Source organism: Garra rufa, chromosome 1 (assembly GCF_049309525.1).
Source record: "Garra rufa chromosome 1, GarRuf1.0, whole genome shotgun sequence".
Taxonomy (NCBI): domain Eukaryota; kingdom Metazoa; phylum Chordata; class Actinopteri; order Cypriniformes; family Cyprinidae; genus Garra; species Garra rufa.
The window spans coordinates 39,650,820-39,673,772 of NC_133361.1; the positions used below are offsets into that span (position 1 = coordinate 39,650,820).

Consider the following 22,953-nt stretch of genomic DNA (forward strand, 5'->3'; position numbering starts at 1 on the left):
AGGAATAACAGAAAACTGTAAGACGCTGTAGTGAAACTCCTTAAAGTTCTAAAAAAGGAAATTGGTATTTATTGGAGTGAAGAAACTGAATTTTTGGGCTGGGCTCACAGGAAACTGAATATTGTATTGAATGCATTTGACCCGTATGGGAGGAGTAGGTCAAAACATGATGACATTACCACATTCTTCAGTATTATACTACAACGTCTTGCAGGGAAAGACTTTAACAAAGGGCTAACAAGATGCATGGCTTCATCTAATTTCTAGTATATAAAATTGCAACAGGAAGCAAAAGACCTCTACGACCCTTCCACATTTCATTAGCACTATGTAAATCTCCTTCATTTTGCCATGCACAGCACTATCCAAGAACAAATGCGAAGGCCATGTGGAGTTTAGTGGCAACACATGTTGTTGTCTAGTTTGCATTGTAAATGTTAGTTTGTTTTTCCTTTTGAAGGAAAAAGATAAGCTGACTCAAAATGGCCCTCAGTTTGTTGTCCTTTATGTACCGAAACATACTCAGATTGCCCAGATTCTGGCCTGCTTCTGTCTGTGTAACCCTGTGGAGTGCTGCATGGCTGATGGGAGTGTGGCTGCTAGAGTGGGTGTTTGATCAGCAGGAGATAATTAGACCTCATGGTAGGTCTACATGGTATGGAGTGCCACTAAGCCTCTTTGACAAGCTAAAAACACATCTGTTGCTGACTCTCACTAGCTAGAGCCATGCCCATTAGATGTTCACATCTAGAAAAGACAACTTTCACAAGGGTAAAATTGCAGAGTAATAAACTTCAGATACTTTTGGTACACTAATGTTCAAAAGTTTGGGCTTTGCCAGATTTAAAAATGTTTTTGAAAGAAGTGTCCTTATTCTCAACTAGGCTGTATGTATTTGATCTAACATGCAGTCATATTATGAAATATTACATTTTTTATGTAATTGAATCCTTTGAAGACAGAGATAAAACATTACTTAGGTCCCTATGATTTCGGTGATGCAGAATTTGAGGAATCCAGTCATACAAATGGAATTTACTGTATAACGCGGGATTTTCTCAATATTTAGATTTTTAATATTTTTCACCCTCAGGTTCCAGATTTTCAAGTAGTTGTGTCTCGGCCAAATATTGTACTATCCTAACAAACCATACATCAATGCAAAGCTTATTCATCATCTTCCAGATGATCTGTAAATCTAAAAAACTATTTTGTGGTCCAGGGTCACATATCATATACAAACAGAAACTTAAAGGTCTTTACAACAGCCTGTCAAAATAAAGGTTCAGTTTAACTTGAAGAAACAGTGATAGAAATATATTAACGTAATTTACCAGAATTTATTTACCAGTAATCTAAATACACAAAAAAAGCAATAAATAAAATAATATATGTAAAAAAAAACTATTATTTCAAGATGCTTTTGATTATTAAAATTGAATGAAATCATGAAAAGGGGACCCAGAAAATGAATGGAAAACACAGAATTTGGTCAAAATAAAAATGAATTTGAGAAACTGATTGTATTGTATTTAATAAGGCCTTAATTTCATTTTTGTTAAACATTTATTAAATTGATGTTAAATTGAGTAGGTTTCATGATTTTAATTGATTAGACATGCTTTTTGAATAATATTTTTTATTTAACCATTAAAACACAGTCTAGAAAAATTAAAACGGGAAAAAATTAATTTGAAAAAAGTAAAGCAGAATTTGGGAAAAAAACTAAATGGATTTCATAGGGCCTTAATTACTCCAGTCTTCAGTGTCACACAATCCGTATTTTAATATGCTGCTCCTCAATTATTTAATATAATTATATAATATTTTAATAATTTACTTCCTGAGAAAATTTTCTAATTATTATCAACATTAAAAATAGCTGTGCTGCTTAATATTTTTGTGGAAACCAGGGCCCGTATTCATAAAGATTCTAAGAATCCTCTCAGAAAGCTTTTATTTTAGCTTAAAAACTCCTACGTAGGAGTTTTAGATTAAGAGTGATTCAGGATCAATCTAAGAGCAACTCTGAGCAAAGAAAAGACAAAAACTTTTATCTTAGTGTGGAGGCAGGGTCGACCCCGTTGCTAGCGATGACACAGCATTTTAAAGACTGTGATTGGTTGGTTGTCCAAGAAGGAAATAAAAGAGTACTTTTAAGTGTAGGGTCTAGTTTAAGCCTTCACTTTGAAATTATAGGCATCATTTTTCCTGTTTTACCGCAACACACATATTATATAAGTTTATATATTTTATATGTTTATATATATTTTTGTTTACCACGCTGTTAATGTTGTATTTAATGTATTTGATAGGTAATGAACAGCAGCACATTAAGGTTGTGAAAGTGCTGTAATTGTTTGTGTGATCTCTTTGCTTATAGAAGGTTGTGAACATACCCAAATTATTACTGCTGCATAGTTGCATTGTTTCCAGTTGCCAAATAAGTTCATGTAATAAATGTAGTGATTTCTTCCATTTCTGCACTATGGCATTTCTGCACTATGTCAGAGATGTTAGTATGTCTCTAACAAAATAAGTCACAAACATTATCTATGCACAATCTCATGTGTAGCATCAGTGAAATCACTGTCATGCATTGTGTGCAAATATTGCATTTCCCTCCTCATGTTTTGTCAGTGTTAGCCACTGCTAAAGAAACTCTTAAGCCTCTTAAAAGTCCTCTTCCCTACTCCTAACAATTTGGACCTTAAGACCTCTTTTAAGGGTTAAGATTCTTTCTGAATTACTTTTTTCTTTACTAGGATCTTTTCTTTAATTTTAAGGGAAAACGCCCACTTTTCTAAGAATTCTCTTAGAATTTTGTCACTAGGAGCAACTCTTTGCACTAAGATTCTTTATGAATACGGGCCCAGGTCTTTTGTTCAGGATTCTTTGATGAATAGAAATTGCTTAAGTACAGCATTTACATAAAACAGAAATATTTCATAACATTATAAATATCTCCACTGTCACTTCTAATAAATTTAATACATCTCTGCTAAATAATAATTTCTTTTTTTTTTTCTTTTTTTAACTCAGAGGTTGTTCACACTGCACACTGGATCTGTTTGTTCACCAGTGCAGGAAAAATACAGGATATAATTTGCACATGTAATGACTAAATGTCCCTATACAGACATAGAGTATCTCTCATTAAAAGAGGCATTCATAATGTCTTGGCGTGTAAGATATACAAGCATGTAAGAAGCATTACAAACTATTATATTTTCATGTATATACAGTGTTTGAAACTGTTTATGTTGGATTATTCACCAGTCAATGCAATATGAATGCCAGCAGGATAAATAAACAAATGAATTCAGACACTAGTGCACTTTGTGTACCTTACAATCACGATATGCAACTATTTCCTGTACGGTTGTCATGTTTTGCATCATTTCCCTATACCTTTGACCAACTCACTGGCCAAACAGTGTAATTAATCTGCCTGTGAGTTGCAGTAAAGTGTGCAAGAACTTACCACACAAATAAATGCATGCAAAAAAAAAAAAATCATTCCACTCATTCCAGAATTTAATATTACACACACAGTAGGATTTTTGAGAAGGTTCCACTCACAATCTGTTTCTCAGTGTACTTGTTGGAGCTGAGCAGGTTGACAGCCTCCATGTGGCCGAAGTCAATGTCGTGGCCCAAAAGGAAGATGAAGAGCAGCTTGCACACATACTTCTTCTTGCTGTATCCATCCAAAGCCTTGTCTCCTTTGAATTTCGAGCGGATATTGGCCAACTCTTTATTTATGCGTTTGATCTCAGCCTCCTTACTCTTACCTGAGGACAGAAACAAAAAAAACAGGGAAACTCAGTCAAAAGGACTTCAATTGACACTGCAGAGCAATTGGTTATCACTGGGTGATCTCTACATTTCAGAAGACAACACAAGCTGACAAAATGCCCGGCTGCTGTTGATATCCTGCCTCAAATGGAGATAACTATTTGCATTTGCCACAGTACAGCTTAGACAGTATAATTTCACTGTGAGCTCTTCTGACATGAAAAAATCAGTTTCGGTTCCTCTATTTTCACATTGAATTACTCTTGAATAAAACAAAAAAAAAAGTTACAACTTAAATGCCTAACGTATCTTTAAAAATCTGTAAATGAGTTTCAAGGAAGTTTATAACATCATCCAAATCATGTATCTTAACCAAAAACGCAGTGCTAAAAATGTCTACATTTACACATTAAGTTATGGCACGTGATTGTCATTATTATAAAAGTTGGTGCATTTGAATGAAATAAAAGGAAGGCCAAAGCATCAGATGATGATAAATGAAGAGGACAGGAAACCAGGAAAGACTACAGGAAATAGCAACACATTTTGGGGGGGTTTGGGGTTAAACAGGATAAAATCCTTTTAAAGATTATGTGCCAATGTGGGGAGGAAAAAAAAAAATGTTTTGACTAAAGTCTAGCAAAACCAAACCACAAAATACAAACATTACACATCATTAATTTGCACCGTTGCAAGACAAAAGTCATGCTCTTGCAACTACATATCCAAAATCCACCAAAGTTTTGTACACTCATGATTTATTCAATGTTTTCTCTCATCCACCGCCACTACACCATCACTGCACAAACTATTTCTAACGCTCACTCTATCAATCACCCTTGGGCAAAACCATCAGATTTCTTATTTGCTCCAATGTTACTGTGGCACAGCGGATGAATATCCCCCCTGCTTTGCATATGCACTTTTCAAGAAGGGATCTGATGACATGCTGACACATGAAATAATGCGAGAAGAAAAATAAAACCTTTGCGAAAGGTAAAAAAAAAAACTTGTCTAGCTTATGTTGAACAGCTTTGCATATAAGCTAATATTATATTTTGGTGTTTGCAATGTCCTTTTGATAGTAATATCATCCTGTACTCTAAGCTTTCTGAGTCAATACTAGGGCTGTCATGTCATGTACACACAAAAACACTTCCTATGCGCAAGTCAAACTAACTTCGCCCATGCACACATGCTTTTACTGGTGTTGTAGTTTTAATAATTTAATAATTCCAGTAGGAAATTAATGAATTAAACTATGTTTGGATGAATTCATCAATATGTAATTTGCAGTTTTCAGCAATGAAAGACTGAAATCCACTCTCATTCCACCAAAGTAACCTGACATTGCTGCAAACAGCATGGGTCAACATTATTCCTACAATTTATGTAACTGTAGTTGTTAACCAACTTAAAGTTCAAGCTGTGTAATGGCTGGCTTCTCCGTGTGAAAGCCTGCAGTAACATGCAATCTGATTTCAACTGTGGCTAACACCAATCATCGCTAACTCTGACAAAGCAACAGAATAAACATAGTGACAATGTTTTCTGCATATAGATGATAAAGAACAGATCACTAGCATTGTAAAAGCATCATAAAGGTTTCTCAGACAGTATAGCACCACCCACAAAAGTTTTACAGATGACATGCAAAACCAAAAATGGCCTGACCTCAAAGGCATCAGTGTGCCAAATCTTATGGTTAGTTTGTTATGATTAACTCACTAGCAATGACCTCAAAATCAAATATCAGCCAGAATGTTAGCACATACATTGCATTCAAATATCCTTTTTCGCTTTGCCATTTGTGTTGTTCTCCAGCTCACTGTGATGCTGAAATGTATCTAAAAAGAGCTAATTAAATAGTGTCAGACTGTGACGAATATCGGTACACTACTGAGAATACCAATTCATGAATTACAAATGGAGTGGAATGATTCACTACTTTACACCACAAATTCTATAATATAGTAAATGTATTTACAAGTCATTTATGTTGTTGTTTATGAGCTAAACAAGTGAGAACGTAACCATACTTTAAAAAATTCCACTGAACCGAACGAATCAGCAAATTTAGTTTAGATTATTGCTACTGAAAATGGTCAACTATTGTCATGTTTTTGGGCTGTACTAATCGGCCGAACCGGGGAACACTTTTGGAGTACTATAGACTGCCAAAAGTTGTAACCAATCAAAGGGAAGAGAGTGTGCAAAAAAACTGTGTGAGGAACAAAAGGTGTTTGTGGTTGACCAAACTGAACCAGGATTTCCAGGGCAAGAATCTTGATGTTTGTTCTTATATCCGGTCAGGTGGGTGAAATATTAATCTAACATCTTAATTAATACTGCTTATACGCATCTTTGTTGTGCATGTCCTAACACTCATTTTGCACATTTTAGAGACCACAGAAGATTAAAAGACTTTGTTGACTGTTATAATTACTTATCTCATTGCACAAGACAATGTAGAGCCGTCATTAGACGACCGATAATCTCATGTGTGACTCATGTTTTTTTTTTTTCTCTATATCACTTAAAAAAATGTAATTGATTTTTTTTTTTTGTGGATATCACAACTGGAATGAACAATTTGTTCAATTAAATGTTTGTTATATTTTGTTTGCATTTGTGAATTAATAATTGAATTGCTTGTATAAAATAGGCATACAATATAATTGTAATATCGATATATTGATCACCGACCCCTTAATCGTATCACAGCATATTTTAAGGCATTTGCAAGCGTCACACTGAAAGATTGAATCATGATAAAACATTCAATTTACACCAAAATTATGAATTTTTCTTTTATGCCAAAGCTCATTGGGATATTAAGTAAAGACCATGTTCCATGAAGACATCTTGTAAATTTCCTACCATAAATTTATAAAATTTTAATTTTTGATTAGTAATATGCATTGCTAAGAACTTCATTTGGACAACTTTAAAGGCGTTTTAATTTTCTCAATATTTAGTTTTTTTGTACCCTCAGATTCCAGATTTTCAAATAGTTGCATCTCGGACAAATATCGTCCTATACTAACAAACCATACATCAATGGAAATCTTTCAGATGATGTATAAAAATTAACTCTTATGACTGGTTTTGTGGTCTAGAGTCACATATGTGCAAAACAATTCACTCTCGTTTATCACTAATATCACAAAATTGATCCCAAAAAGTTAGCGTTGAATTGGAACTATGCATGGTTTAACACTTTCAGATGTTCAACAGAAAATGAGTTCACTGATATCATATCTTTTTTGCAGCCATTCTTTAAAGCTCCACAAAATTACTAGGTACACAAACCCCTACCACAAAGAAAGGCTTTAAAGATTCTAGAGGTAGAAAATAGGCAGAACTAGAAGACTACAGACACATCTTAACCAGATGACCCTCCTATAACGCTTAGCTCAAGGCGACAGCTTGATAACTGGATTATCGTGAAAAACACATCTGAATCGAGTCCTCTTGGCGAGCAGCGATATCAACCGCTATCCAGCTAGCCAAGGTGACGAGAGCAACAGAGACAAGCCATGCTGGATAAACCATCTGCAGTGAAACACAATTTTCGCTGGCGGCCTAGCGGGCTCTCTGACGATAAAGCATCACTCCATCACCGGAGCTAAAGCTAACGGGCCGCGGTGATCAGCGCGGTTACTCTAATGACCTCCCTCATCAAGAGCCACTCATCTGACTTGCACGATTTAACATTTGATTCTGGGTAAAAAGCATCACAGAGCAGAACAGAACCCGTTTGATTCAGTTTAGGGCGTATATAGGAAGAGTTCAGTACAGCTGTTCGCATAAGAAAATGACTAATGGTGTTTGAGTATGACAGGGGCACTTACAGTTTCTGATGTCCGAAATGAACACAGCTAATCCTCGCATTCCATCTCCCTTCGACACAGCCGGCATGTTTGCTCGTTTTTTTCCTCAAGCCGGCTTCAACACGAAACAAATGACTTTCAGATGTTCAGAGGTGCAGGTTTAGACAGGCGGTGGTTTGAGTTCAAATGCACCGAGCTAGCGGGCTAACTAACACGGACTCACACTGGAGCGGCGAATTTAGTCCTGAATTGAATTGTAGGCGCTCGTAAAGCACACAAATAATGCAGCAGCGAGTGTTTATGAAGAAAAGAGGTGAACGCGGTGGGTGAGAGAGAAGCTAGGGAGTCAGCGCGACTGGTGTTTCCGTTGGCTAATTCATTCAATCCCGTGAACTCCCGTCAATGGGAAAACGATGCAAGGCGTACGCTTACGTTGCGGCACTGACTAATTGAAAAACAAGCCAACGTGTTGTTTTTAATTTATGACTACGCACCTATATGCCGATGTCGGTGTTAAAATAACAATTGATACCTCTCTGACTTTGAGTCACGCACGGCAAGCTAGCCAAACAGCTAGCGAGCTGGCTAGCTCTATCAAATGTTAGAATACATCACCCAAATGACCGCGATTGGACAACGGGGGATCCTGCTTGCTGACGAACTAATCTGACAGACCTGTTTCTCGAGAAAAAAATCGTTATGCGCTATATTTGGTCGTCAATAATGTACGAGACTTTTCGTTCGGTAGCTGTACCCGGACGGAGCTCGTGACAGAACGGGCGCTGAGCTCGCTCTAGCGCTTCCTCCCCACATGTCCCGCCCCCTTCTAATCTGATTGGCTAGTTGGGCTTCTGGCCCTGACATTCAGCACACCATTTGTCCGTTCATACGTCCGTTACATTTTAGAACCGTTTTAATTGGCTTGAAAACAAGATCGACACTGTTGAAAGTATCAAAGTGCAAGTATGTGGGAATGGTGATAAGTTGCAAAAGGAGAGGTTGTAAACTACACTAATTAAATCTGACGAGTGGTTTTCCTGTTTAGAGCTGATATTTGAAATATTGTGATATTGATTGTGTGAAGAGGGTTACATCTATTCGTTCATTCTGTGTTTTTATCGTTCTATCTGCACGTTCATTTGTATCTTGGTATAAGCGAGTGATAGAATCAAAATCATGGTAGGGTGAGCTCATTTGCATAGAGTTAATAGAATAATCGAATGTCTATTTGTGACCCTGGACCACAAAACCAGTCATAAGGGGCAGTTTTCTGAAATTGAGATTCATACATCATTTAAATACATCAGCTGAAAAAATACGTTTTCCATTGATGTATGGTTTGTTAGGATAGGACAATATTTAGCAGAGATACAACTGTTTGAAAATTTGGAATCTCAGGGTGCAACAAAAATCTAAATATTAAGAAAATCGCCTTTAAAGTTGTCCATATGAAGTTCTTAGCAATGCATATAACTAATCAAAAATTAAGTGATATATTTACAAAATATTTTCATGGAACATGATCTTTACTTAATACACTACTCGATGCATAAATATATTTACACTAACCAGTCAAAAGCTTTTGAACAGTAAGATTTTTAATGGTGTTTAAAGAAGCTGCTTACCAAACCTGCATTTGTTTAATGCAAAATTTATAATTTAAAATAACTGCTTTCTATTTGAATATATTTTAAAATGTAATTTATTCCTGTGCTCAAAGCTACATTTTCAGCATCATTATTACTCCAAGCTCCAGTGTCATGTAATCCTTCTGAAATAATTCAAATATGCTGATTTGCTATTCAAGAAACTTTTCATTATTATTATTATTATTATTATTACTATTATCATCAATGTTTAAAACAGCTGAGTACATTTTTTTCAGGATTCTTTGATGAATAGAGAGATTCAAAGATCAGCATTGATCTGAAAAAAACTTTTTTTTTGTAACATTATGATGATAAAGACATTTATAATGTTACAAAAGATTTCCATTTCAGATGAATGGCGTTCTTCTGAACTTTCTATTCATCAAAGAAACCTGAAAAAAAATCTACTCAGCTGTTTTCAACATAATAATAAAAAAATAAATCTTTTTTGAGCAGCAAATCACAATATTACAATGATTTCTGAAGGACCATGTGACTGGAGTAATGATGCTAAAAATTCACCATTGAAATCACAGGAATAAATTACACAACAAAATATATTCAAAACAGTTAAGTTAAAAGTTAAAAAAAAACTTTTGACTGAATATGTATAGAATATTTGTTGATTTTGTATTTTTACATGACACATTTTCTTCCATCCATCCAGCTTATATGGATGCCCCCAGCAGCTTTTTCCAATAATTTATATATATTCTACAAAAAGCAGAAGACATCTGAGATTTTACCTTGGGGAGCTTCTTGTCCCAGGTAAGGGGTCATTTTATTCAGTAATAGAGCAAGATGGCACCTATCAGTTGTGTAACTAAACTAGAAAAATTACCCAAAATATTATATTGAATGACTCATCATCATCCTGTACATGTTAAAACTTATATATTTGTTACAATTGATTAGTAAATGCACAATATTTTTCCTTTAACATTGTTTAATATATAATGGCATCTTTGGCAAACAGGCTTCTCATTGTCACAGTCTGGCTGGGTTGAGGAGATGGAGGAGGTGAACCGGATTGAATGAAATGTAAACAGTTTATTAAATAAAATACTGAAATACAAACAAATAAACAAAAACCAGGAGCATCAAATGAGAACATGTAACGTTAACGACGGACAAGGGGTAGTGAGCAGACACAGACTTAAATACTCTGAAGACAGGGCGTGGTTACAAACAAGCTAACAAAGCTAACGAGGGGGAAATACAAATATGGGCAAGGCAAAACCAAAAGGGGGAGAATAAGGATTAAACCATATAAACTAGAAACATAGGGGGAAAAAAAAACACTGGGAAAACAGAACAAGACAGGACAAAATACTGACATTACACCCCCCTCCCCAAAAGGCGCATCTCGCGCCGTCTAACATCCATAGGGGAGGGGGGGTGGGCGCCCTGGAGACCACTAGACAGGGATACAGGAACCACAGGATACAGGGGTGTTCTCCAGGGCGGATCAGGGAGCTCCGGAGGCCATGGCCGGGTAACCAGTCCAGGAGGCCATGGTGGGTCTGGGAGCTCAGGAGGCCATGGCCGGGTAACCAGTCCGGGAGGCCATGGTGGGTCTGGGAGCTCAGGGGGCCATGGCCGGGTAAACAGTCCGGGAGGCCATGGTGGGTCTGGGAGCTCAGGGGGCCATGGCCGGGTAAACAGTCCGGGAGGCCATGGCGGATCTGGGAGCTCAGGGGGCCATGGCCGGGTAACCAGTCCGGGAGGCCATGGTGGGTCTGGGAGCTCAGGGGGCCATGGCCGGGTAACCAGTCTGGGAGGCCATGGTGGGTCTGGGAGCCATGGTGGGTCTGGGAGCTCAGGGGGCCATGGCCGGGTAAACAGTCCGGGAGGCCATGGCGGATCTGGGAGCTCAGGGGGCCATGGCCGGGTAACCAGTCTGGGAGGCCATGGTGGGTCTGGGAGCTCAGGGGGCCATGGCCGGGTAACCAGTCTGGGAGGCCATGGTGGGTCTGGGAGCTCAGGGGGCCATGGCCGGGTAACCAGTCTGGGAGGCCATGGTGGGTCTGGGAGCCATGGTGGGTCTGGGAGCTCAGGGGGCCATGGCCGGGTAAACAGTCCGGGAGGCCATGGCGGATCTGGGAGCTCAGGGGGCCATGGCCGGGTAACCAGTCTGGGAGGCCATGGTGGGTCTGGGAGCTCAGGGGGCCATGGCCGGGTAAACAGTCCGGGAGGCCATGGCGGATCTGGGGGCTCAGGAAGCCATGGCCGGGTAAACAGTCCGGGAGGCCATGGCGGATCTGGGGGCTCAGGAAGCCATGGCCGGGTAAACAGTCCAGGAGGCCATGGCCGGGTAAACAGTCCAGGTGGCCATGGCCGGGTAAACCGAGTAAACAGGTGGCCATGGCTGATCAGGGGAGTAGCCGCCCCCCCAAAAAAAAATTTTCTTGGGGGAACCTAGGGCATAGTCCACCCAGGAGAGCACGGAAGGGCACGCAGGAGAGAGCTCCGGCTCTGGAGGGCGCGCAGGAGAGAGCTCCGGCTCTGGAGGGCGCGCAGGCTCTTGAGGAGCGGGCTCTGGACGGCGCTCTTGAGGAGCGGGCTCTGGACGGCTGGACGACCCCAGCGGAGATTCAGGAGGGCTGGGCGTCTCCAGCGGAGACACTGAAGGAGCAAGCTCTGGGCGAGCGGTCACTGGAGGGCGCTCTGGCGGTGCGGTCACTGGAGGGCGCTCTGGCGGCGCGGTCACTGGAGGGCTGGGCGGAACCAGCAGAGACTCAGGGACTCTGATTTGACGGTAGCCATCTTAGGTGCATACTCAGGCTTGGCGGCCATCTTGGCCGGGGACTCAGGCTTTGCGGCCATCTTGGCCGGGAACTCAGGAACGGCGGCCATCTTGGCCGGGGACTCAGGAACGGCGGCCATCTTGGCCGGGGATTCAGGCTTGGCGGCCATCTTGGCCGGGAACTCAGAAACGGCAGCTATCTTGGCCGGGGACTCAGGCTTGGCGGCCATCTTGGCCGGGAACTCAGGAACGGTGGCCATCTTGGCCGGGGACTCAGGCTTGGCGGCCATCTTGGCCGGGGACTCAGGAACGGCGGCCATCTTGCTTGCAGTCTCTGGCGTGGCAGCCATCTTGCGAGCTGGCGTGGCGGCCATCTTGTGAGCTGGCGCTGGCTTGGCGGCTGATGGGCTTGAGCGCGGAGAGGAAGCCGGCGGGCTTGAGCGCTGGGCGGCGGCCGGCCTACTCCCCGCGCTCTAGTCTGCCGGCCGCCGCCCAGGCATCGGGCTGAAGACAGCAGCGGAGCTTTGGTGGATGACTGGAGATTGGAGACTGGGCTGGTGGTCTGATCCGTTGGCACGGTATGTGGGGATTCTCGGCTTGGGATAGGCTGACCCGACGTGACGTGTTTCAGAGGGGACTGAACGATGAGACTGGACACTCTTTACTTCAAGTTCAAAATCAGAGCAATTTAAATAAAGAATGAGATTGATCAGTTCGATCAGGGAAAAATTACAGGCAGGAGAATCACAACGAATCGTCTCATTCAGCCCCATCAGAAACACGGCACCGAGAGAGGCATCGGGCCAACCCACCTGATGTGAGAGCTCGACAAAATCCGCCACATACCGTTCCAAACTCCGACCACCCTGCCGCAGTCTCACCAGGTCTGCCTCAGCCTGATTCATCTTCGGTTTTGGTCCGTCGTTCTGTCACAGTCTGGCTGGGTTGAGGAGTGGAGATGGAGGAGGTGAACCGGATTGAATGAAATGTAAACAGTTTATTAAATAAAATACTGAAATACAAACAAATAAACAAAAACCAGGAGCATCAAATGAGAACATGTAACGTTAACGACGGACAAGGGGTAGTGAGCAGACACAGACTTAAATACTCTGAAGACAGGGCGTGGTTACAAACAAGCCAACAAAGCTAACGAGGGGGAAATACAAATATGGGCAAGACAAAACCAAAAGGGGGAGAACAAGGATTAAACCATATAAACTAGAAACATAGGGGGAAAAACACTGGGAAAACAGAACAAGACAGGACAAAATACTGACACTCATGGCTTGGTCTGATTTAAAAGGATAATTTCAAACTCTGCTTACTCACCCTCTAGCAAAAACTAACCTATGATTTTGTTCTACTGTAAAATACAAAATAGTAGATATTCTCAAGAATGTTGTTGGGGTTCAAACAACATTGATATGATGATTGTAAGAACAAAAAAGATTGTAAGAAATATCTTCTATCTTCCACAAAATAAATAAATCAATACATTTCAAAAAAGGAGAGAAATGCATACCAATTTGAGGTAGATAGGAGGAGAGAATGTTAATTCTGGAGTTATCTATGGGTATATCTAATGTTCTTTTCTTTTCTCCTGTTTATCTATCTATCTATCTATCTATCTATCTATCTATCTATCTATCGTTTTTGTAAACGTACATGGTCACTGACATCAGTCCAACTCTCATAACTAGCCTACCTGAAAACTGCGAAATCATAATTCTCAAATAACTTGTGATATTTAATTTCTGTGAAAGCATAAATTAGTAATCGTGCTACAGTTTGATCCAATGAAAAACACGCTTTAAAAGAGCGGAAAAAACGCAGAGGAGTTGAGCCTATGACGGAGAGCTGCAAGGAAGTGGGCGGGGCCTATAGCACATCCCGTGATTGTCGTCCAATCAAATCATTTATTCAAGGCGAAGGGGCGGCAGCAAAACAAGTGTGTTTTACATGAGCTGTGCTGCAGTCGTGGTAGAATCCAGTTTACCGAAATGGCGGAGACGGCAGACGGAATGGAGGTAAGCTTGAGCTTCTTAAGGCCATTTCACCTAGACCACATACGATACTAAATAGCTGTTTACGATAGTAAGAATCAACACGCCAACTGTATTTGTTAAGTCCTAGTTACGATTCTTTTGTCGTTTAACGGATTTGTTTGCTGCGTATGTAGTTATCAGGTGGCTATAAATGTGCGCACACGCATCTTGAGCATCCATTTTAGCCAGCCGCGAATAATTCATTCATTTAGCATCACGTGTGTGCTATTGCTAATTAGCTAAAACGCGTGAGATCCGAGTTACTAAATGTTATATGTAACCATTTGATGTATTATGAAACTGAGATTTAGTAATATGCGAGTCTTGTTAGCTATCTTAACGTTCATTTAGAGCACGCTAGCGGCGTGCTTGAGTGACTTATTGTTAGGTGCAGACCGCATGGGAGAGAACACCGCATGGGATGTACTGATTGTTATTTACAGCTTTGTTCTCCAACCACGTTTAATCCGTTATCAGTGACCTTATTGCTGTAACTGGCCGTGTGGTCCATTAATTTAAAAGTTTTTTTTTTTTTCGCGAACACGTTGTCCACATGTATTTCAAAAGTTTCAGAGGTCTTCCGGCCCTATAAAACGAGTTTTCTCATTTTAAAAGCTGAATTTGTATAAACTTTTCTCTTGTAATACATTTAAAGTTTCAACTACCTTAAATGGTCTTAACCGCTTTTAAAAAGACACTGAATTCGCACAGGCTCTATTAATTGTAATAGCAGCTGATTTTGGTTGGTCTCAGTGGTTTGAATCTTTTAAATACCATTTGCCAAAAAGATTTGTTCTTTGTTCGTTCAGTGAGTCTTTCTACATCCATACACTGGTACAGTAAGTGAGGACGAGTGATTCTTTTGTGGCTAGGCCTATTGAATCGATTATTCGATTCCTTAAAATGAGTCATGCGTGAGCGAAACACGTTTTGGCCTTTTTTTGCCCTTTTTTTTTTTTAAATAGGTGTCCCAGGGAGAGACCTCAGCAAAACCTGCAGCGGAAGACATGACCTCCAAAGACTACTACTTTGATTCCTATGCACACTTTGGCATTCATGAGGTACGGTTTTATTGGTGCATCATGTTTCATGAACGGGTACAATCAGTATTAATTTTGACAGCAAATTTTGATTTAGTCCTAGTATTTCGACTAATGCCATTTAACAAATTTCAGATGACTAAAATATGGCTAAAACAAATCTACAGTAGGTATAGTCAGCTAAAGTCTAATGGGTTTATTTAAAGTGTAATGCATTTAAGCATTTCTCTAAAATTATTGTATAGGTTTGATAAGGTTTTATCATGATAGACACAGATTAAACTGCTGTGACGTGACATGCCTGTATATTAAAATTAAATGAAACCACTTCTCAAAGAAACAAGAGCATGGTCTTTTCCATGAAATGCCAATGGTTATATATGGTTAATTATGCGTTCTTTTGAACAATTTAACCACATTCTTCATTTAAGCAGATTAATCTAAATTTTAGTCAAGAGTAGTGAGTGATTTTGTCTTTCTTTTGGTGCTTGGTTAACATCAGTGCTACAGACAATAGCAACTAAATTAGGCTGCTGTCCCTTTAAAACCGATTGCATGGATGCAATGTACTGAACATGTCCAATAGTCCTCCAGCTGTTTACGTTCAAGACGTAACTGAGTATGTTTACATGAATACTCGTCAAAATGGACAATTCAACATCAATTTGTGTGTATTTTAGAAATAGTACTCATGCACTGTTTGAGAGGTGCTGTTTCGGTATGAGCTCGAAAATGAACCGAGTTCTCTTGTGTCAAGTTTTCCATATGTCTGCTCTTCTCTTACGCCCACATTGACATTTTTGAACATTTTATGAGATGTGTAGCAAATGTATGTTACAGTACAATGTATGCATCTTACCTCTTAAACCTCGTAGCTGATTCGTTCTGAATAAATCTCTTCCCAAATCGTCCGTCTTTAACATTTTCAGCTTGTTTTTATTCGTTGATGAAAATGTCAATAGATTGTTTCGCTATCGTCTCGTTTTCACATCGGTGAAAACTTTTTTTTTTTTTTCATCAACGAAATTACCACTGGGTACAATGAAATGTTTTCATATCAGCATCTAATGTAAACCCATTCTGTATCAACAGGAGATGCTAAAGGATGAAGTTCGTACTCTGACGTACAGAAACTCCATGTTCCATAATAAGCATCTTTTCAAGGATAAGGTGGTGCTGGATGTGGGAAGTGGAACCGGCATCCTTTGTATGTTTGCAGCCAAAGCTGGAGCCAAGAAAGTTATTGGGGTGAGTGTAAATCCTACCTGTTTATGTAAATGCCACCTCATTGTTTTTAACAGTGGAGTTTTTGTTATGGAAACTAAATAGTTTAGTTGAATGGGGTACTTGCCCATCCTGTCAAGGTGATTGGTAGGTGATCATGCTGTGCTTTTGTCAGAATTTCCATTCTTTTGTCATTCGTTCCACAGATTGAGTGCAGCAGTATATCAGACTATGCTGTGAAGATTGTGAAGGCCAACAAGTTGGATCATAGTAAGAACTTCTCATTGCTCTTGACTTCACATTTGTGATCTTTTCAGCTTAACTTACCCAATTGTGAATTATGTACCTCAAAACTTAAACCTCATATTCCTTCTCCAGTCGTTACCATCATCAAGGGCAAAGTAGAAGAGGTTGAACTTCCTGTGGAAAATGTAGACATAATCATCTCGGAGTGGATGGGCTATTGTCTCTTCTACGAATCCATGCTTAACACTGTCATTTATGCCAGAGACAAATGGCTGGTGGGTGTATGCTAATGTCCTTTTATTGTGTTAAAACTGTTCACTATAAGAATTTGCACGCTGATTATAATTTGATGTTAACGTTGCCCATTTGTTCTCTTTTAGAAACCCGATGGCCTGATTTTCCCTGACAGAGCCACGCTCTATGTCACTGCTATTGAGGATCGACAGTACAAGGACTACAAAATTCACTGTATGTATCAGTCTCTGAATGCTTTTAAGGCATGTTCAGCTGTGTCTGAAATAGGACACCATTTCACTTAATGTTTGCGTTTTCAGGGTGGGAGAACGTTTATGGCTTTGACATGTCCTGTATCAAGGAAGTGGCCATTAAGGAACCACTAGTGGATGTTGTTGACCCCAAACAGCTCGTTAGTACTGCCTGCCTCATTAAGGTTAGTTTACTCCACAAAAATGCGTTCTATTATATAAAGTGTCAGGTTTTATATAACCCCTTGCTTATTCAGCATTAACAATTCTGTTTTTTTAGGAGGTGGACATCTACACGGTGAAGATTGAGGACTTGTCCTTCACATCACCTTTCTGCCTGCAGGTGAAAAGGAATGACTACATCCATGCGCTGGTGACCTACTTCAACATCGAGTTCACTCGCTGCCACAAGAGAACAGGCTTCTCCACTAGTGAGTGCTTTTTTTTTTTTTTGTTTTTTTTTCCCCTCTTTCTGCCACACATTTTTCATGAGTTTATTATAAATGAACCCTTGGAAAACAAAGTGCGTTTGTCTTTTAGGCCCAGAGTCTCCTTACACTCACTGGAAGCAGACTGTGTTCTACCTTGATGATTATCTGACGGTTAAGACCGGAGAGGAGATCTTTGGCACCATCAGCATGAAACCCAACGTCAAGAATAATGTAAGCCTCATCTGCACTCAATAATCTGAAATTACACTTTTAAAATAGAAGCTTGCATGAAAGTGTAGGCAAATCCGTATCGTAATTAGGGGTAGACGTCACCGTTATGTCACTTGCAGCTGCGTGCATTGTGGTGGCAGAAAGACATTAACAAGTGAAGACCCATTTGAAGCTAAACTTGGATGTTTAAACGGACAGACTAATAGATGAAACCTGCTATGATTACTCTACTTTTAAAGCATAAATTTAGATTTAAACAGCTCTAGATAATATTCACACATGCCGTTCATAAGGGGCATGTTTTAATATTAGCCCTACAGTTACGGCATGAAATATTAAACCTATAGCACTTTACATTTACCTATTTGTCTAACAATCTGACTCAAAGTCTGAATTAAACTATTTATTTAATCCATGGCTTCCATAGATTGCTACTTTAAAACGGTCAATTTCTGCCACCAAATATGCTTTGCCCACAAAAACATCACTGTTTGCTAACACAGTTGTTCTATATTCAATGTTGTAAGTCCAAAAAATTTGCATACTTCTTTTTTTTTTTTTTTTTTTTTTTTTTTTTTTTTTTTAAGGTTTTTGGCTCTAAGATTTTCTTTGTTCAAAAATAAGTCTTGTTCATCAAAGCTGCTAGTTTTTTTATTTAAATCAAAAGTACAACAGGGCTTGCAAAATCACTAGCCCGACGTCCCGGGGCTATTGTGTTTTCCAGTCGGGCTATCAAAATGTGTCACTGGGCTGCCCGACGGGCTATCTTAAAAACTCCTTAATTTAGTTGTATCAAATTTAAGGCCGTAAAAAGCTTTAAATATGTTAAATAGTAAAAGAAGAGTCTTAATTATAATTTAGGAGGTCTTACATTTGGGGACGGAAAGAGGAGAATCGCGATAGGGCTGGATTAAACTTCAAAAGGCAATGATGTCATTGAATAAATATGCGCGCTGCACGTTTCAAAGTCAAAACGCGGCACGGATGTCTTTATATGAACGTATCTGAAGGGAACCGACTGTCCTCAGAAACATGTCGTTGGCATTTTCATTTCATGCCTGATAAAACAGCGCTTTGTGTACAGCCGTTACTGGGGAAACCGTAGTATTTCAGCACTCCTAAAGCGCCCTCTTGTGACAGAATGAATTTATTTCCAAATTTTTTCAGCTATTTATGGTCAAATGATTGCAATTATGGGCCTATGTTTATGCAGAAAACACAGAGTTGTAAATGTAAAAAGTTAATGTGCCTTCTAAAAATCTAAAAAATTAACAGTAATGTTTTAAATAAATATAATGACATATTTGATTTATCCCTTTTAATGGTATAAAGGCTGAAATGCCATTGTATAAGATATTTAGTTTTTGTGTGAACCTGTATCCGAACTATAAATCATGCCATTTTATGGCTTAATATTCTACCGTACATTGTCCAGTCCTACTCATACTGTTCATTTTACTTGTGCAGCTCTTAAAAAGGGTCATAAATTGCCTTAAATTTATATTTAAATATTCTGAAGATACACCAAATAGTGAAATAAAATTCATTCCTTGATATTTGTGTATTGAAAACATTTTTAATTGACATTTACCCCCAGTTTCACAGACAAGGCTTAAGACTAGTCCTAGATTAAATGTAAATCTGAGCTGTTTCAACTGAAAGAAACTTGGACTGACTGATCTTAAAATATATCAGTGCCTTTATTTTGTCTCCAGATGCACACTAGTATAGTTTATTTAAGGCACGGTTATAATTATAACTTAAATGTCCTAATTGAACTATGGCCTAATCCTGGTTTAGGCTAAGGCCCATCTACAAAACCGGGCCTTAGACTCCTATCAGATTTTCTATATAAAAAGTGTTTTTTTATTTGGGCTAGTTAAATTTTCGGGCTACCAAAATCTGAAGGGTACCTGCCCGAAGGGCTACCAGAGATTTTGAAATTTTGCGAGCCCTGTACAATACTATTGTGACATTCATAATTAAACCTTTTTTATTCTTGTAATGTAAATGTATTTACTGTCACTTTTGGTCCTCCTGAATTAGTGTTTTTTTTTTTTTTTTTTTTTTTTTTTTTTTTTTTTTAACTGACCCCAGACGTTTGAATGGTAGATTTGTTTTAACTACAGCAGAAGAGATTTCTATAGACAGTAGAGCATGACTGCAACATAACTTAATCATCAAAAGTAGCTTTCAATCTTTAACTGAATGTTAGTAGCAGCAGTATGAAGATGTTTCATGACTTTACAGTGATTTTTAAAACTAAACATGTTGAATGTCCTAATCTGTCTATAAGAGAATGTTGGTACGGTTTAACAGGTCTATACATGGTTCACATTCCTCACCATTATAGTCAGAATAGTTCATAATTAATCAATTTTTTCCTCATTTTTCAGAGAGACCTGGACTTTACTGTTGACATCGACTTCAAGGGTCAACTTTGTGAGGTGTCCAAGACATCAGAGTACAGAATGCGTTAGATTCCTTAAGCATCAGTGTGTGTGTGTGAGGCAACTCAGAGAGCAGTGCATGCTTGTGTGTGTGAAACCATGTACATTGTTCCATGACTGTGCATGACAGACATTTTTAGAGATTCTGTTTTACAGAATATTGTCTGACATGAAGGATTTTGGATGTTATTGACCATTTTTAACTTTTTTTTTGTTCTTTCTTTGAAGTGCTCCCAAGGGGACTAAACATGGCATATTTTTGTGCTCCCCCTCTTCCCTTGTGTTCAAAATTCCTTTTTGGCTCTGCTTTTTCCAAATTTTAGGTGCACTGTCTTGGATGAAATCCCTTGGATTTATGCATGTACACATGCACATGTGCAACTGCTCTTTTTTTTGCCTGTTTGTCTGTGTCTGACAACATGTCATTCATGTGTCTGGTTTTTTTTTTCTTTCACCCTGCCATGCTGACATGTGTTGGTCACTGTAAAAAAAAAAAAAAAAAAAGAAAAATGCTAATCAGCCATCTGTTTTGATATTCCAACTGGTAAAGCCAGCATCTTCCATGTAGGTAAAACCTGTAATGTTTCACTGTGGACAGGAGCTCTGCCCAGTAGTTTGCTGAATGAGCCAATATGGTTTTCTATTTGTTCTGTACTTGGAGGCAGTTGTTCTGGACCATCAGTAGAGGGCGCATCCATTATGCGCCATTTGTCTTCTGTGGAGTAACTGTTTTAACTCACATAGTGCTCCTATGTCCTCATCTGTTAGCTTTTTTTTTTTAACTTCAATCAGAGGATATTACCATGTTATTAATGAGAGTGCATAGTAATCTCTTGTCCGACTCATAGTTGGTGTTAATGAGCACTATTTTATATCCGTTGATCTTTTTAATGTCATATAGGAAGAGTCTTCATCCGGCGACTGACCGTTTAGTTTAAGCTTATCTGCTGCTCTTTTGCACTGTAAGCACTTAACCAAGTTTCTCAGACCCAGAACTACAATTTAATTCCATGGAGGAAAACCTTCAGGCAAAATTTTCCATTCGAGTGCTTTTATTGAAGGTGATGCTTATCCTGTGTTTGAGTAACTTCACATTTGTTCCATATTGTGATCATCTGTCATAGTGTTGCTGTGTACTACAGTGTTTTTGTCGAGGGGTGCAAGTTCACATGCCTTGTGTCTAGCACTGGTGTGGATTATTACCAGGCAGGCATTTGTCCACTAGGAAATGTATTTTTTTTTTTTCCCCTTTTTTTTGAAATAAAAACAAATTAAAACTGCACTGTCTCTGTTGGTTAAAAATGCAAACTCGCCTGTTTAAAAAAAAAAAAGTTATTTCAAGGTTTATGAAAAGCATTTGTATCAGGTCTTTTAGCTGACTGTCAAGAGTTATTCAAGTTTTAAAGCAGAAATGTTCTGTCTGCTTAATTGATAGCATAGATTAAATAAAGGTGTTTAGGAAGTGCCATTAACTTATTCTTCAACGCAGAAGTAAGCCTATGATCAGGCTTCCAGGTAATTATCCGCTGTAGGGAAATAAGTATATAAGTGCAGTAAATGGTAAAACTATTTGTGCTACAAACCAGTATGTTCAAAATTAGGATTATATGTTAAAATAATATAAAACACATTAAGTTGCAATATCAAACACCTCTCTTGTAAAACTAAAAATGGGTGGATGTGGATGAGTCTGGAAGCCAGACCCATAAAATTTGCAAGTGGCTGTGCGCATTCTTGTGGGGAAAAAAAATTTGGTGGATAGCTGCTCAATTCTTTCTAAGAATAATCTACTGGTTGCATTTTCCCTGGTAGTTAGTACAATCCCAAGTTCCATGTGGAAAAGAAAATGCTTTATTTATTTAGCACTTATCTAAGTAATGCATTGTCTTCTGTCGCATAATTCTAAAATTATTCAAATAAAATCTGCTACAGACCTCTGTTGTTGATCAATTTTCCAAATTTCTAGAACAATGCAAGAGACTAATAAAGTCACATAGAAAATGATTACGTATTTATTGCTGTTAAAAGTGGATCTAGGCAATTGAAACAGGGTGTCCTAACTTTCTCACACATGACCTTTTCCAACTTGGCTTTATTTTTGTTAAATAAATAATGTGAAATGTGATATGTGATGTTGTTCATCTGAGGTTTTATTTTCTAAATTTTAAGGCCTGCCAAGGACCAGATATTTTTTATGTCCTGATACAGAAAACTATGGAATTCAGTAGGCTGTCCTAACTTTTTCACATGACTGTATATACATGTTCATCTCAATAAATTAGAATGTCGTGGAAAAGTTAATTTATTTCAGTAATTGAACTCAAATTGTGAAACTTGTGTGTTAAATAAATTCAATGCACACAGACTGGGGCAGCCGTGGCCTAATGGTTAGAGAGTCGGACTTGCAACCCAAAGGTTGCAGATTCGATTTAAACATCACAATTAAAACCAATGACTTAAACTACTTCAGTCTGTGTGCATCGAATTTATTTCATACACGAGTTTCACAATTTGAGTTGAATTACTGAAATAAATGAACTTTTCCACGACATTCTAATTTATTGAGATGCACCTGTATATATAGCCTTTATACTGTATATGTGTATATATACACACTGTGTGTGTATATATATATATATATATATATATATATATATATATATATATATATATATATATATATATATGAACTTTTTTGGAAGAAAGATAAAAATGTACAAAACATTTCATAATATTGGACAGTAAAAACGAAATCAGTGAAAATACCTGCTA

General features: G+C 38.6%; 2 protein-coding genes across 4 annotated transcripts in view; one reads left to right on the forward strand and one right to left on the reverse strand.

Annotated features, from left to right (window-relative positions):
- ap2a1 (adaptor related protein complex 2 subunit alpha 1) overlaps positions 1-8,419 on the reverse strand; it is a 30,863-nt gene extending 22,444 nt beyond the window's left edge. For 2 of the 3 annotated variants that reach the window (XM_073840348.1, XM_073840339.1), the window contains exons 1-2: positions 7,653-8,419; positions 3,583-3,794 (exon numbers count right to left, since the gene is read on the reverse strand). In XM_073840348.1, coding sequence (XP_073696449.1) covers positions 3,583-3,794; positions 7,653-7,719 — 279 coding nt within the window. In that variant the 5' untranslated portion in view covers positions 7,720-8,419. The remainder of the gene's footprint in view (positions 1-3,582; positions 3,795-7,652) is intronic. The other variant, XM_073840356.1, reaches the window with a different exon arrangement.
- Positions 8,420-13,995: 5,576 nt separating this feature from the next.
- On the forward strand, positions 13,996-21,461 carry prmt1 (protein arginine methyltransferase 1). Its single transcript, XM_073843290.1, has 10 exons — positions 13,996-14,056; positions 15,040-15,135; positions 16,207-16,362; positions 16,545-16,608; positions 16,717-16,859; positions 16,965-17,052; positions 17,139-17,254; positions 17,350-17,500; positions 17,610-17,731; positions 20,128-21,461. The coding sequence occupies exons 1-10, from the start codon at positions 14,030-14,032 to the stop codon at positions 20,209-20,211; spliced, it is 1,047 nt and encodes a 348-aa protein (XP_073699391.1). The 5' UTR covers positions 13,996-14,029; the 3' UTR covers positions 20,212-21,461.
- The last annotated feature ends 1,492 nt before the right edge of the window (positions 21,462-22,953 follow it).